Genomic DNA, 14,263 nt, shown 5'->3' on the forward strand with positions numbered 1-14,263 from the left:
TCAACACCCTCCTACTTAAACTTTGCTCGCCCTCGAGCAAGACATGCAAAAACAATATGCAAACAAAAACATAAGTGAGGACGAATCATGAATGTGCACAGCCTCCAAGAAGTTCAATCACAAAACAAAATCACACACAGCTCTCAATTTTTCATAATACACCTTCGATTTAACGTGAACGTGTGTGTGTGAACTGTCATTCCAGTATCATACAACTTAGACCGAATTCGTTTTAAAACTGCTTAGCGACCTATGACAAATCAGTGCAAGTTTCACTTTTCAAGTGCTCATTCCTTCCAATGATCTCTAGAAAAAAAAACCCACCTCTTGAAATAATGAATTACACACCTCCGGATTTTGCACCAGGTATTTCTTTTGCCCCAATAATTACCCGCTGACTTAGCTATAACTGGCTAGGATACAAAAAATCTTTCTTTTTTTTTTCTAATCCCCTCGTCTATAGCCCGGATGGAGCATCAACCCCATTTTACCCGCTAACTTAGCTATGGAACATTGATTAGGATTTCAATCATTGTCCAAGCCCGGATGGAGTTGTAAAAATATTTTTTTTTCTAGGTGCGCCCAAGATCATAAGTGTAAACTAGAGCCTCATCAAAATTCATAGAACACAATCAAGATCCACAAACCACGTGCAATGGTCAAACAGACAGAAACTTCATCAAATCTTTCGTTACAGTCCACTGGTCTAACACAAGTGCTAATAAATATTCACGGTTCAACCTACAGTTTCTCATGTCAAGTCAAGAGCAAATTTTTTTAAAAAAACCAATTTTTCAAATAAACTTCATCATCATTGGCTATTATGACTCATCTTACTCATGCAAAACTAAACAAACAACAACAACAACAAACTAGATGTAAACAAGCACAAAACATGACAGATGCAACACAAACATAACAAACAATGCAATAAACTAGTGTACCAAAAACTTGACCGGCTAAATCGGTATGAAATAAATCTACTGGCAAGTGTACCAGGTCAAGTAATAGTAAAGTGGACAGAGAGTCCAAGTATCGATCCCACAAAGACTGTTGTCAATTCTTAAAAATTAATTATTTTACTTAATCTAGATAAAATAATAAAGAGCAATTTGAATTAAATAAAATAAGAATATAAAATAAAAACTTCTTAAGAAATAAGAATAAAAATAACTGAAGATAAAAATAATTAAAACGAGACAACCAAGACACACGTAGGTACCAAACAAATCATGTAACATGTAGTTGATTCAGGACTCAGATTTAATCTTAGATCACGGGAATTTTCCTAATTTGTTCAAAGGACTATTTCTAGAACAATCAAACCTATTCAAATATTGATGAACTAATCTTTCGTAATTCTAATCAAATTTGAATGCATTAAATATTTGTGAAAATTCAGTTTATACCCAAACCGCACAATGAAACCGAATTCTATTTTTAGTCGGTTTTACAATATGTTGATTATCAAAGTGATCAAAATCGAAACCTCCTCTGTCGACTTGGAATCAATTAACATGCAAGCAAATAGTTGATCAGACTATTCACAAGACAAATATAAATCTGACAATCAATAAAATAAAATCAACTCTGAAAAATTCCAAACAAACATCCAAGTTTTCTACATGAATTTGTTCGGCCCAATCACGCCGTCTTGGTTGAAAACAAACTATTCAATAATTGAAATTATAAATCAATAAATAAAAATAAAGAAGAAAAGAAGAAAAAAAAGTGTAGAAATCTTCTCCCAAGCTTTGAAGTCGCCCTCTGCGTTCTCTGTGTATTCGGAACCCTTAATTGATGAATAGATCGGTATTTAAGTGTCCAAGGATCTTTAAAAGATAGCATCTTTTTCGACCAAGAGTTTCCAAATATATGGAATCTGCATGCCAGGCATGCTCGCTCGAGCGAGCAACTCTCTGTCCCGGAAGATTTTTGGCAAGTCTGGCTCGCCCGAGCGAGCATCGACTCTCGCGCGAGTGGATTTTTCTGCTCCGTGCGACAATTTTGAAAAATTCATATCTTAAGTTCTAGCTGTCGGATCAAGCTGAAATTTTGACAGAAGCTTTAAAACATCTTAAAATTCATTGTGAACAGTGGAGATCGGAGTTTGATCTCTCTAAATTTAAATATGATTTTCCGATCAAGGCTGCTCCGTAATTCACTATTCAAAAATCCATTTTCCTACAAAATTAACCCGGAGAGTGTAATACACACACAAGAACTAAAACACATAAAAACACATAAAATCAATATGAATGCACATAAAATAGACATAAAAATAACATGAATAAATGCACACAAAATGCAGTTATCAACACCCCCATACTTAAACATTGCTCGCCCTCGAACAAGACATTCAAAAACAATATGCAAACAAAAACATAAGTGATGACGAATCATGAATGTGCACAGCCTCCGAGAAGTTCAATCACAAAACAAAATCACACACGCTCTCAACTTTTCATAATACACCTTTGGTTTAACGTGAACGTGTGTGTGTGAACTGTCATTCCAGTTTCATACAACTTAGACCGAATTCGTTTCAAAACTGCTTAGCGACCTATGACAAATCAGTGCAAGTTTCACTCTTCAAGTGCTCATTCCTTCCAATGACCTCTAGAAAAAAAACTCACCTCCCTTGAGATAATGAATTATACACCTCTGGATTTTGCACCCAGTATTTATTTTGCCCCAATAATTACCCGCTGACTTAGCTATAACTGGCTAGGATACAAAAAATCTTTCTCTCTTTTTTTTTTCTAATCCCCTCGTCTATAGCCCGGATGGAGCATCAACCCCATTTTACCCGCTAACTTAGCTATGGAACAATGATTAGGATTTCAATCATTGTCCAAGCCCGGATGGAGTTGTAAAAATATTTTTTTTTCTATGTGCGCCCAAGATCATAAGTGTAAACTAGAGCTTCATCAAAATTCATAGAACACAATCAAGATCCACAAACCAGCTATTATCGTGCAATGGTCAAACGGACAAAAACTTCATCAAATCTTTCGTTACAGTCCACTGGTCTAACACAAGTGCTTATAAATATTCACGGTTCAACCTACAGTTTCTCATGTCAAGTCAAGAGTAAAGTTTTTTAAAAAAAACAATTTTTCAAATAAACTTCATCATCATTGGCTATTATGACTCATCTTACTCATGCAAAACTAAACAAACAACAACAACAACAAACTAGATGCAAACAAACACAAAACATGACAGATGCAACACTCATAACAAATAATGCAATAAACTAGTCTAAAATCTTAGATTGATTATGGTTTTTCCAACATAAATAAAAAAAAAAGGGAGACTCGTTATCATGGAAATTTCCATATTAGTCCATCATTATCAGGTTATCAGGTACATAATGGGGCCATAGATGCTGGGTGAGTTATTAAACAGGATGTTCATTGGCAAAAGATGTGGCACCAAACTATTACATGCTTAGCAAGTTGAGAGACAACTCGAAACACCTTAGTCATATTTTCAGAAGTCCACACCAATTCCAAACATTTCTGTTTGTACTTACCATAAGCCTTGGTACAGTGAAATATGGTTTTATGCTGGATAATTCTCAAGGTTTAACAGTGGTCAACAAACAGATCTGATTGGTCAGTTCGAAGCCTTTGTACATCCATACACAGAACACAACCTAGCCCCTATATTAATATTAACATTATGTGAGTTTCAACCTCAGGTTCTTGCCCTCATCTCCACTTCTAGAACAGTTGAAATCTAAAAGAACAGGGAATCAGGGTCATACACAACCAACAGAGGAAAGTGTATAAAACCTTAGGGTTCCCAGCCTAAAAACTGTAGGTGTTGTTAACTGCATATGAAGGTGGAATAATGGAATTTCCATGAAATGATAAATTGAAGATTCACTGTGGAGAAGATCCGAAATTCTGTAATAGACGGAATAGAGAAATGGTGTTGAGAAAATGTATTGAAGATAGGCAATGTCACTGTTCTGTAAAAACATAATTCCATGGAAGCACAACCTTCTCTTTTATATATTTCTAATCTTCTCTATATCTACTTAACTGCATTAACTACGCAAACTGCTATTAACTAATTAGTAATTAACTTATTACTGTATAGCAATCAACAACTCAAACAATCCAATCGCAACAGCCGAAACTTCTGTAACTGCACTATAAGCTAAATAGATATAAACAGGAGTAAGGTGGATGCCCGTGAACCACTATCATAATAAAACGAATCAACGCAAGACAAAGCTTCTAAACAAAACTAATTTGTTTGCGGGGAATGCAGGAGTAGACCACCTCAAAATCTCTGTCCTTCTGCTACTTGTTTAACTTTAAACAAATGTTCTTCGCAAGTATCAGTCCAAAGTTCATTTTGACCATCATAGAAAACAATCTCTCCAATATGAATCCCACCAATTTTTTTTTTTTATTTTTTTTTTTTTTGTCTCTCTAGATGAATAACCTAGATTAAGAGAGAGAGAAACAATACGAAAAAACAATACCTTCAAAAGAATGGCATCAGCATTCTGTTCGTTACCACCAAAACAACATCCCTGGGTCTCTAGCACATCCCCAAATCCCACCTCCAACTTATAGCACTCCCCGTTTTGTTTCAAAAAGAACTCAAGCCTCCTCTTCTCAGGCGAAACCCACAATTTGACCTCATCCCAAGACTCCAAAATCCCCATGCAATCCCTCCTGGACATGATCCCAGCAAGCAAAACAAGCCCTCCAGCATTTTCCACCCGGTTATTCGGGTCCACGGGACGAATTATTATGTCTTCGAAGGAATGTGACAGGGTGAGATGGGCCCCCCTGAAGTACAGTTTCCTTTGCTGGGAAAGCGATAAAGCTTTGATATTTGTTTCTGGGGTGTCGAACTGAACTCTGCCATGGCCTCTAGACTTCCAGTTCTTGTGCTCTGTGGAGATGTCGATGGCAAAAATTTCGCCTTTTCCTAACAAAGATTCGAGGAAAGTGAAGAGTTCTTGGGCTATTGCTGAGTGAGGAATGTTGGTCACTCTCGCAGTGAGCGTAGGTCTCTTCTCTTCCGTACCCATGGCGCAGATGGAGAAGAGAGATACAGGGGTTTCGTTTTCGTGGGCTCTTATTATATTCTTGACCACAATTTATGGGGTTTTTGTTTTTTAATAATAAATAATGTAATGTAATGTAATTGTAATAGAAAAGAGAAAAAATACACGATTAGTCCTCATACTTTCCCACTAAAATATTTTTGATCCTTAAACATTTCATCTCAACATTTTTAGTCCCTAAACTTTAAAAAGTATTACTCCTTACTGTTAATTTTATGTTTAAATATAATGTTAAAAATTCAATTGTGATATTTATTATATTTTATGGACAAATATTAGAAAATAAAATTTAATTTGGTAAATATAAAGAAGGTAAATCATAACATATCTACAATATAATATATATTATTAGATTTTTATTATATATATGAACAAAAGTTTATAAGAATTTTGTATATAAATTATTAGCAATAAGAAAACTTAGATAAAAAAAATCAAAATTGATTAAAATTTGTAGTTAAAAACTTATACAATAAATTTTTTTAAATAAATTATTTATAAATGATGGATTTTTTATCAAAAAATTTCATAACTATAAATTTTGTTCGTTCATATTCTAAATTATGATATATATTTTTATAAATATAAATTTATGTTTTTCTTAAATGTTGATGTAAGAATATTATTATTATTTTTTTTATATTGTATTTGAAAATAAGAGTTCTGAAACTTTCAAACTTATTAAAATTACGACGTTATTATTTGATTTATTTATTTATTTTTTTAACAGAAAAAACTTGTATTTTTATTAACCAAAAATTTCATCCATTACAAAATTCTCCAACTTAAATGGAAGAGTACTCTTGTGGAAATCGAAAAACTAGCAAAAGCATGAGCAACCGCATTCGTAGTACGTAGTACGTAGTACGTGATTTAATTTCATGTTGGTGGAACCATAAAAAAAATTCGTACGTCTGTTTCAATTGCACCAATGTATTCAAAATTCTCAACTGGGTAGGTGACTACTTGCACTGCAAACAAAGAATCAACAATAACTTCAATAATGAAGACTGCTTTTAAAGTAAAAGATTAGTTCATTTTTACGTATACAGTGTAACGAATTCAAACATTCTTTTACTAAAAAAATAAAGTTAAAGAAAATTTAAAAAGTAAATAAAAGTTTTTATAATAAAGAACAAAAGCCACAACAATAGTATAGATAGATACCACATATTCATATTTGATGATATGTTAAGAAAATAAAAATTATACCTAAGTCGTATAATAATGTTAAATTAAATTAAATTAGATAGATTTGGTTTCGGATCCACTTAATTAGTATCAAATATATTGAATACATTTTTTTTATTTTAAAAAATTATTAGAAGACTCATCATAATTAAGAAATATGCACATTAAATTATTCAATGATATTTTTGATATTGAAAACGTACTCGACTAATGTTCCAAAACAAAACATATTCGACTATTTTTTATGTAAAAAAACTCAAGGTATAAAAGTAGATATTTTTTTAAATAAAAATTTAATAATATTATTAAAAAATAAGTATGTTCACGTTGTAGATATGTTATTATTTATTATTTATGGTTCTATATTTTCATAATATTTTTAATTGTTAATTTTTATTCATTTTTTGTCCCTATAACTTTATAAACATCTTAAGAAATAAGAATTAAAATAACTGAAGATAAAAATAATTAAAACGAGACAACCAAGACACATGTAGATACCAAACAAATCATGTAACATGTAGTTGATTCAGGACTCAGATTTAATCTTAGATCACGGGAATTCTCCTAATTTGTTCAAATGACTATTTCTAGAACAATCAAACCTATTCAAATATTGATGAACTAATCTTTTGTAATTCTAATCAAATTTGAATGCATTAAATATTTGTGAAAATTCAGTTTACACCCAAACCGCATAATAAAATCGAATTATATTTCTAGTCGGTTTTACAATATGTTGATTATCAAAGTGATCAAAATCGAAACCTCCTCTGTCGACTTGGAATCAATTAACATGCAAGCAAATAGTTGATCAGACTATTCACAAGACAAATATAAATCTGACAATCAATAAAATAAAATCAACTCTGAAAAATTCCAAACAAACATCCAAGTTTTCTACATGAATTTGTTCGGCTCAATCACGCCGTCTTGGTTGAAAACAAACTACTCAATAAGTGAAATTATAATTCAATAAATAAAAATAAAGAAGAAAAGAAGAAGAAAAAGTGTAGAAATCTTCTCCCAAGCTTTGAAGCCGCCCTCTGCGTTCTCTGCGTGTTCGAAACCCTTAATCTGATGAATCGATCGGTATTTAAGTGTCCAAGGATCTCTAAAAGATAGCATCCTTTTCGACCAAGAGTTTCCAAATATATGGAATCTGCACGCCAGGCTCGCTCGAGCGAGCACAGGTCTCGCTCGAGCGAGCAACTCTCTGTCCCGGAAGATTTTTGGCAAGTCTGGCTCGCTCGAGCGAGCATCGACTCTCGCTCGAGCGAGTGGATTTTTCTGCTCCGTGCGACAATTTTGAAAAATTCATATCTTAAGTTCTAGCCATCGGATCAAGCTGAAATTTTGACAGCAGCTTTAAAACATCTTAACTTTGTTGTGAACGATGGAGATTGGAGTTTGATCTCTCTAAAATTAAATATGATTTTTCGATCAAGGCTGCTCCGTAATTCACTATTCAAAAATCCATTTTTCTACAAAATTAACCCGAAGAGTGTAATACACACACAAGAACTAAAACACATAAAAACACATAAAAGCAATATGAATGCACATAAAATAAACATAAAAATAACATGAATAAATGCACACAAAATGCACTTATCAGCCCACTACACATTAGGCCTAATTATTAGTTAAATACAAGCTCATTAATTATTTAGTTTCATCAAATTGAACTTATTTATTGTTTAATTGACATTTTAATTATATGTAAATTATATATTAAACTTACAAAAATATGTGAATAAAAAAATGAAAATGAATGAAGATTACGTGAGGGTCATTGACAATCTAACTTTCTTGTTTTTATTTTTGGATACAATTGTTTTTTTTTTATTTTAAATTTTGATGCGTAATTATTGGGTTTGTTTGTTGAAAAATTATAGGTTTTTAGTACATGATGTAGATCAAATATAAATTGTTTTGTGATGGTTTTATTCTTAATTATTTTTTTGCATTGACCTAGAATTTGTATAATTTCATTGTATTGATTCTTAGTATATCGAACAACTATAGTATGTCATCGCCTACACTGAAAATAATTTCTAGCTCCGCCCCTAGATAGAATTGACTGTAACATAAGAGATATAACTCACCCCTTTCACAAGAAGTCGGGAAGATTGACTCACTGAACGGAGCAGTTGATTAAATGACGTATTTTGGAATATTGGTGCTACATATTATAATTATTTTTATTGTTAAAAAAGAAGCAATAAATCAAATATTAAATCAATATTATGTTTATTTACACATTAGTTATATAAAATAAAATGAATTTCAAATGACATTATTAACATAAAATATTTTATAAACATGAAAGTGGTGGATTGAAGTTTATGACCTTATTTTTGTAACACAAAAACTATTATGAGGCGGTTCATGGGTTAATTTTGTGAGATTGGTTGATCTCTTATTTGACCTGATCCATGAAAAATATCAGTTTTATGTCAAAATTTTAATTTTCATTATAGACATGAGTTCATCGACGAATACATATATATATAGTATTTCATGTTAATTAAAATTAAGTATGATAAATTTAATGTTCACCAAATAATGATGTCATTTAAAATTCATTTACTTTGTAATGCTAGTGTGTAAATAAATAAAGTGTTAAATTCGTTCACATTAAACAATAAAATTATAATTAAAATCTATATATTTCTCCAAATGCAATCTAAGAAATCAATAAATAGATAATTTTTCATGTTTCAAAGGGAGCGTTCATTATAACTATTAAATGTTTTCTTTAATCTATCTGTCTTTAGGTAACGTTGACTTGAGCATCGAAGCGTTTGCAACGGAAAGCTTCGGCACCTTTAACATTCTGTTTATGGCTCAAACGGCGATCTAATATCTTTTTCTTAGGTCCGTAGGTGCGATGTCTACGTACTCGGATACGACATTGCTATGTTATAACTCTGAGTTTTCCTAAATAAGTGACTAGTTTATAGGCTATAAGTTAGAGAACACTAGAAGATGATAAATGATTTCATTTAATCACTTGAGAGAATAACTTTTTACAAACATCTATATTTAAGGATTCTTGCATCTAATAAGCCAATGACAGGTGGCTAAGAAATCGTAACAACCTAACAATCAAATATTCCCTTCTTGCGTAATAAGAAATCTATTCCACTAAGCTTTAAGTGACGCTATACACTTTTGGGCTAAAATTGATATGGGCTTTTGAATTATTTGTTGGGCCTTCTATTATTTCCTTAACTTGCCCCCTCAAGCTAAGTGTGGGGTAAAGAACAACACTGAGCTTGTTTCGTAGACGCAAGAAGGCAGCAGCAGATAACGGTTTGGTGAGAACATCCCCAATTTGATCAAAGGACGGCACATATTGAACACATAGTTGTTTGGCCAAGACCTTTTCTCTAACAAAATGAAGATCCAACTCGAGATGTTTGGTTCGAGAATGATGAACGGGTTTTGCACTGAGGGCAATAGTGCTCATGTTATCACATCAGAGAACAGGAACTTGTTGTTGTGGAATATGAAGTTCCTTTAATAAAGACTGAATCCACAACAAGTCAGAGGCAGCATTGGCCAGGCTTCGATATTCGGCTTCAGTACTTGAGCGAGATACTACTGATTGTTTCTTTGAGCTCCAGGATATTGGCGATGTACCAAGAAACCAGTAGAAACCAGAAGTTGAGCGCCTATCATCCGGATCATTTCCCCAATCTGCATCACAATATCCAGAAAGGGAAAGACAAGACGACACTTGTAAATGAATGCCAAAGTCCAAGGTGCCTTTGATATAGCAAAGAATGCGCTTCACAGCTTTCCAATGTGTATTGAGAGGAGTGTGCATGAATTGACAAACTCGATTTACACTGTAGGCAATGTCTGGGCGAGTGATGGACAAATATTGTAAAGCTCCAACAGTGCTCCGATATAAGGTGACTTCTTCAAAAGGATCTCCGTCTTTGGAAGAAAGTTTGGCACCCGTAGACATAGGTGTTGGCAGTGAGTGTGCTTGAGACATCTTTGTTTTCTGAAGTAGCTCCTGAGCATATTTAGACTGAGAGAGAAATAATGAAGAATCAGAAAATCTCTTTACCTCTATGCCCAAGAAGAAGGACATATCACCAAGATCTTTGAGAGAGAATTGAGTGTCCAAGTCACGGATGATTTGCTGAATATGAGCCTGATCATTACCTGTTATCATTATATCATCAACATATACAAGAATATAGACAATAGTGGTAGAAGTATGTTGAATGAACAGTGATGAATTAGCACGAGATGCAATGAATCCCATGATGTGAAGAGCAGAGCGCAATTTATCAATCCAAGCACGGGGGGCTTGTTTGAGATCATAGATAGCCTTGTGTAACTTACAAACAAGAGGAATATCACCATTTTGAACTTCAAAACCCGGAGTTTGTTGCATGAAGATGACTTCATTGAGTGCTCCATGTAAAAAGGCATTATTAACATCCAATTGCTTGATAGTCCAATTACAAGAGGCAGCCAGAGTTAGCACAATGCGAATAGTTGTTGGTTTAACAACTGGACTAAACGTTTCATTGTAATCCAGGCCTGGAGTTTGGGAGTATCCTTTGGCAACTAATCTGGCCTTGTGTCTAGCAATTGAGCCATCGGGATTAGTCTTAAGTTTGAACACTCATTTGCACCCAATAATCGAAGTATCAACTGAGATTGGAACCAATGACCAAGTTTGATTCTAAATAAGAGCATTATATTCAGATTGCATAGCATTTATCCAATCAGGATGTTGTTGAGCCTCTTTCACATTGCTTGGTTCAAACAGAGAAGAAACCGATGCTTCAAAGATTCTTGGTTTGACGATCCCAGCCTTGGCCCTGGTAACCATATGATGAGTATTCATAGGAGAAGGAAGAGAACTATCCTCTTCATTGGTAAAGGAAGAATTAATGGGAACATTGCCAGAGGATGCAGGTGAACTAGGGGATACAAACGAAGAGGTCATTCCTGGACAAGTATTGGAAGGACACTGGTGGAGAATGGGAGTTTGTGAAAGAAACAGAGGAGAGGCTGCTGGACTGTCTTTTAAAGGAGAAGGAGACTGAGTGTGAGAAGAAGAAAAAGGGAACGAAGTTTCATCAAAGGTGACATGCCTTGATACATAAATTCGACCATTTGGACTAAGACATTTGTACCCTTTGTGTTGAGTACTGTATCCTAGGAAAGTGCATGGAGTAGATCTAAATTCAAGCTTATAATGATTATATGGTCGTAAACACGGAAAACACAAACAACCAAAGATTTTGAGAGCATTGTAATCAGGATTTTTGTGACACAATTTGAGAAGTGGAATATCTCCAGAAAGAGAAGATGTAGGCAACAGGTTGATAATATAAGTAGAAGTTAAAAAGGCACATTCCCAGAATCGTAAAGGCATTGAAGCTTGGGCTAAAAGTGTAAGTCCCATGTCGACAATATGTCGATGTTTACGCTCCACTACACCATTCTGTTTAGAAGTGTAGGGGCATGAGAAACGATGATTGATCCCATGATGTTGGAGAAAGGATGATAAAGCTTTAAATTCACCCCCAGAGTCCGTTTGTAAGGATCGAATTGTCTTGTTAAACTGTTTTTCAACATAAGACTTAAATAGAGGAAAAACATGACTGACTTCAGACTTAAGTTTGAGAAAATAAATCCAGGTAAAGCGACTATAAGCATCAACAAAACTGACATAATATCTAAAACCATTACGAGATTGTGTATGAGATGGACCCCAAATATCAGCATAGATTAATTCAAGAGGTTCAGTAAATTTTGTTAATGAGGAGGAGAAGGGAAGAGCATGACTTTTGCCCATTGAGCATGCAGAACAAAATGATGGTTTTTCATTACTTGAAATAGGAACATTACAGTGCTTGAGAACCTGCCTAACAACAGCAACACTAGGATGTCCTAGTCTAAGATGCCAACTAGTTAGAAGAGTAGAGGAAGAGTTGACACCGGCCGATCTGCTTGAAGTGTTTATTTCTGGAGATTGAAGATGAAAACAAGTTGCTGACGAACCACAGATAGGAGAGGACTTTCCTAAGCTGAATTTATATAACCCCTTATGCAAAGTCCCTTTGAGAAGAATTGCATTGGTGGCTTGATCCTTCACAAAACAAAAATCAGGATGAAACTCAAAGAAAACACTGTTATCTTGAGAAAACTTACTAACACTTAAGAGATTTTTGGTTATGTTAGGAACACACAACAGATTTTTGAGTAGGAAAGATCGAGATGAAGATAGAAATTTAGAGCTACCAACATGAGAGATGGACAGACCTTCTCCGTTTCCTATGTGAACCTTACCATTCCCAGTATACTCAGAGCCAAGGGAGAGATTACCAAGATCACTAGTAACATGATGTGAAGCACCAGAGTCAGGATACCACCACTCTTCAGGAGAGGAACCAGACGTAGTGGAAGCTACAGCAGCAATAGGATACCGTGGGCGATTCTGAGGCAGATGAGCTGGATAATAATTTCCAGGTTGATGCAAGGGAGGTCCAGAGTGATATCCACCATTCTTCCGATGAAAAGGCACAAAATCTTTGTCAAATCGATAGTGGAATTTTTCAGCAACATGCCCATTGTAGCCACATATTTGGCACACAGGCCTACCAGAGGAGTAGTGCCATCCTCGACCTCTACCTCGAGGATGTCTCCCTCAACCTCTACCACGATGGAATTGTTGAGGTTGAGAGGAAAAGTCATATTTCTTTGGAGAGGGAAACGTAGCAGCATTTACGGTAGGAGTGTTTTTAGCAGAGGGAAGAGAATATGACTCTATTCTGCCTTCATGAGCCATTAAAAGAGCACCCACATCAGAAATAGTGAGAGAATCGACTCGAGAAGTAATATGAACTACTACAGAGTCATATTCCAGACCAAGTCCACCCATAATGTACAGAACCTGATCTTCCTCTGAAATGAGATGTCCATAAGCGGCCAGAGTATCCATTAGAGTTTTCATTTTTCCCAGATAATCCTTCATACTGAGATCTCCTTTTTCAGAGTTTGAAGCTGTAGCTTGTATTGCATTACCTTGGCTCGCGATCTTGTAGCAAAAAGAGAAGTAACTCTGCCCCATAGCTGTGTGGAGGTTAAGCAACCAATCATTTGGCTTTGAACTCCTTCCGTCATAGATGCAAGAAGAAATGAAAATAACAATTGGTTCTGTCGACACCAAGAGATAAGCACTGGATTGATCGTCTCAACTCCATGTTCATCGAGTAAAACCTTTGGAGGAACAGGTGGATCCTCAAGAAGATAGATGTCCAAACCTAAACCACGAATGCCAGCAAGGATCTGGATATTCCAAAGAAGAAAATTGTCGTCACTCAATTTTACAGAGTTTATCTGATTTGCTGGGTTGATTATCAAAACGGTGGGATTGGTGGTGTTGATAATAGAGGAAGATGGATTTAACGGAGATGTGGTTTTCGCCATGGCTCTGATACCAAGTTAGAGAACACTAGAAGATGATAAATGATTTCATTTAATCACTTGAGAGAATAACTTTTTACAAACACCTATATTTAAGGATTCTTGCATCTAATAAGCCAATGACAGGTGGCTAAGAAATCGTAACAACCTAACAATCAAATATTCCCTTCTTGCGTAATAAGAAATCTATTCTACTAAGCTTTAAGTGACGCTATACACTTTTGGGCTAAAATTGATATGGGCTTTTGAATTATTTGTTGGGCCTTCTATTGTTTCTTTAACTCTATATAGGCAGACACACAAGACTTATAACCTTTTGACACTACCTGATGTTATTGACTAGCACAGTGTGTGGATTAGGCTTATATAAGGTTGCTTTCGAACAAAAAAAATTGAAATCCAAGAGTTTACATGTATTTTTCTATAAAACTTATACAAAAAAAAATAAAAAATTCAGACTCTACTTATTTACACTATAACTATAGTGTTGACAAAAGATTTCAAATCCTTGGA

The 14,263-nt window shown here is 34.5% G+C and overlaps 1 protein-coding gene across 1 annotated transcript; it reads right to left on the reverse strand.

Moving 5' to 3' along the window:
* Positions 1–2,019: 2,019 nt before the first annotated feature.
* Positions 2,020–5,109, reverse strand: LOC140885209 (RNA-dependent RNA polymerase 2-like). Its single transcript, XM_073292155.1, has 2 exons — positions 4,502–5,109; positions 2,020–2,184 (listed from the first exon to the last, which is right to left on the reverse strand). Exons 1-2 carry the CDS (start codon positions 5,057–5,059, stop codon positions 2,068–2,070), a joined length of 675 nt encoding a protein of 224 aa, XP_073148256.1. The 5' UTR covers positions 5,060–5,109; the 3' UTR covers positions 2,020–2,067.
* Between the last annotated feature and the right edge of the window lie 9,154 nt (positions 5,110–14,263).

The sequence above is a fragment of the Henckelia pumila genome, chromosome 2, assembly GCF_033568475.1.
Source record: "Henckelia pumila isolate YLH828 chromosome 2, ASM3356847v2, whole genome shotgun sequence".
NCBI lineage: Eukaryota > Viridiplantae > Streptophyta > Magnoliopsida > Lamiales > Gesneriaceae > Henckelia > Henckelia pumila.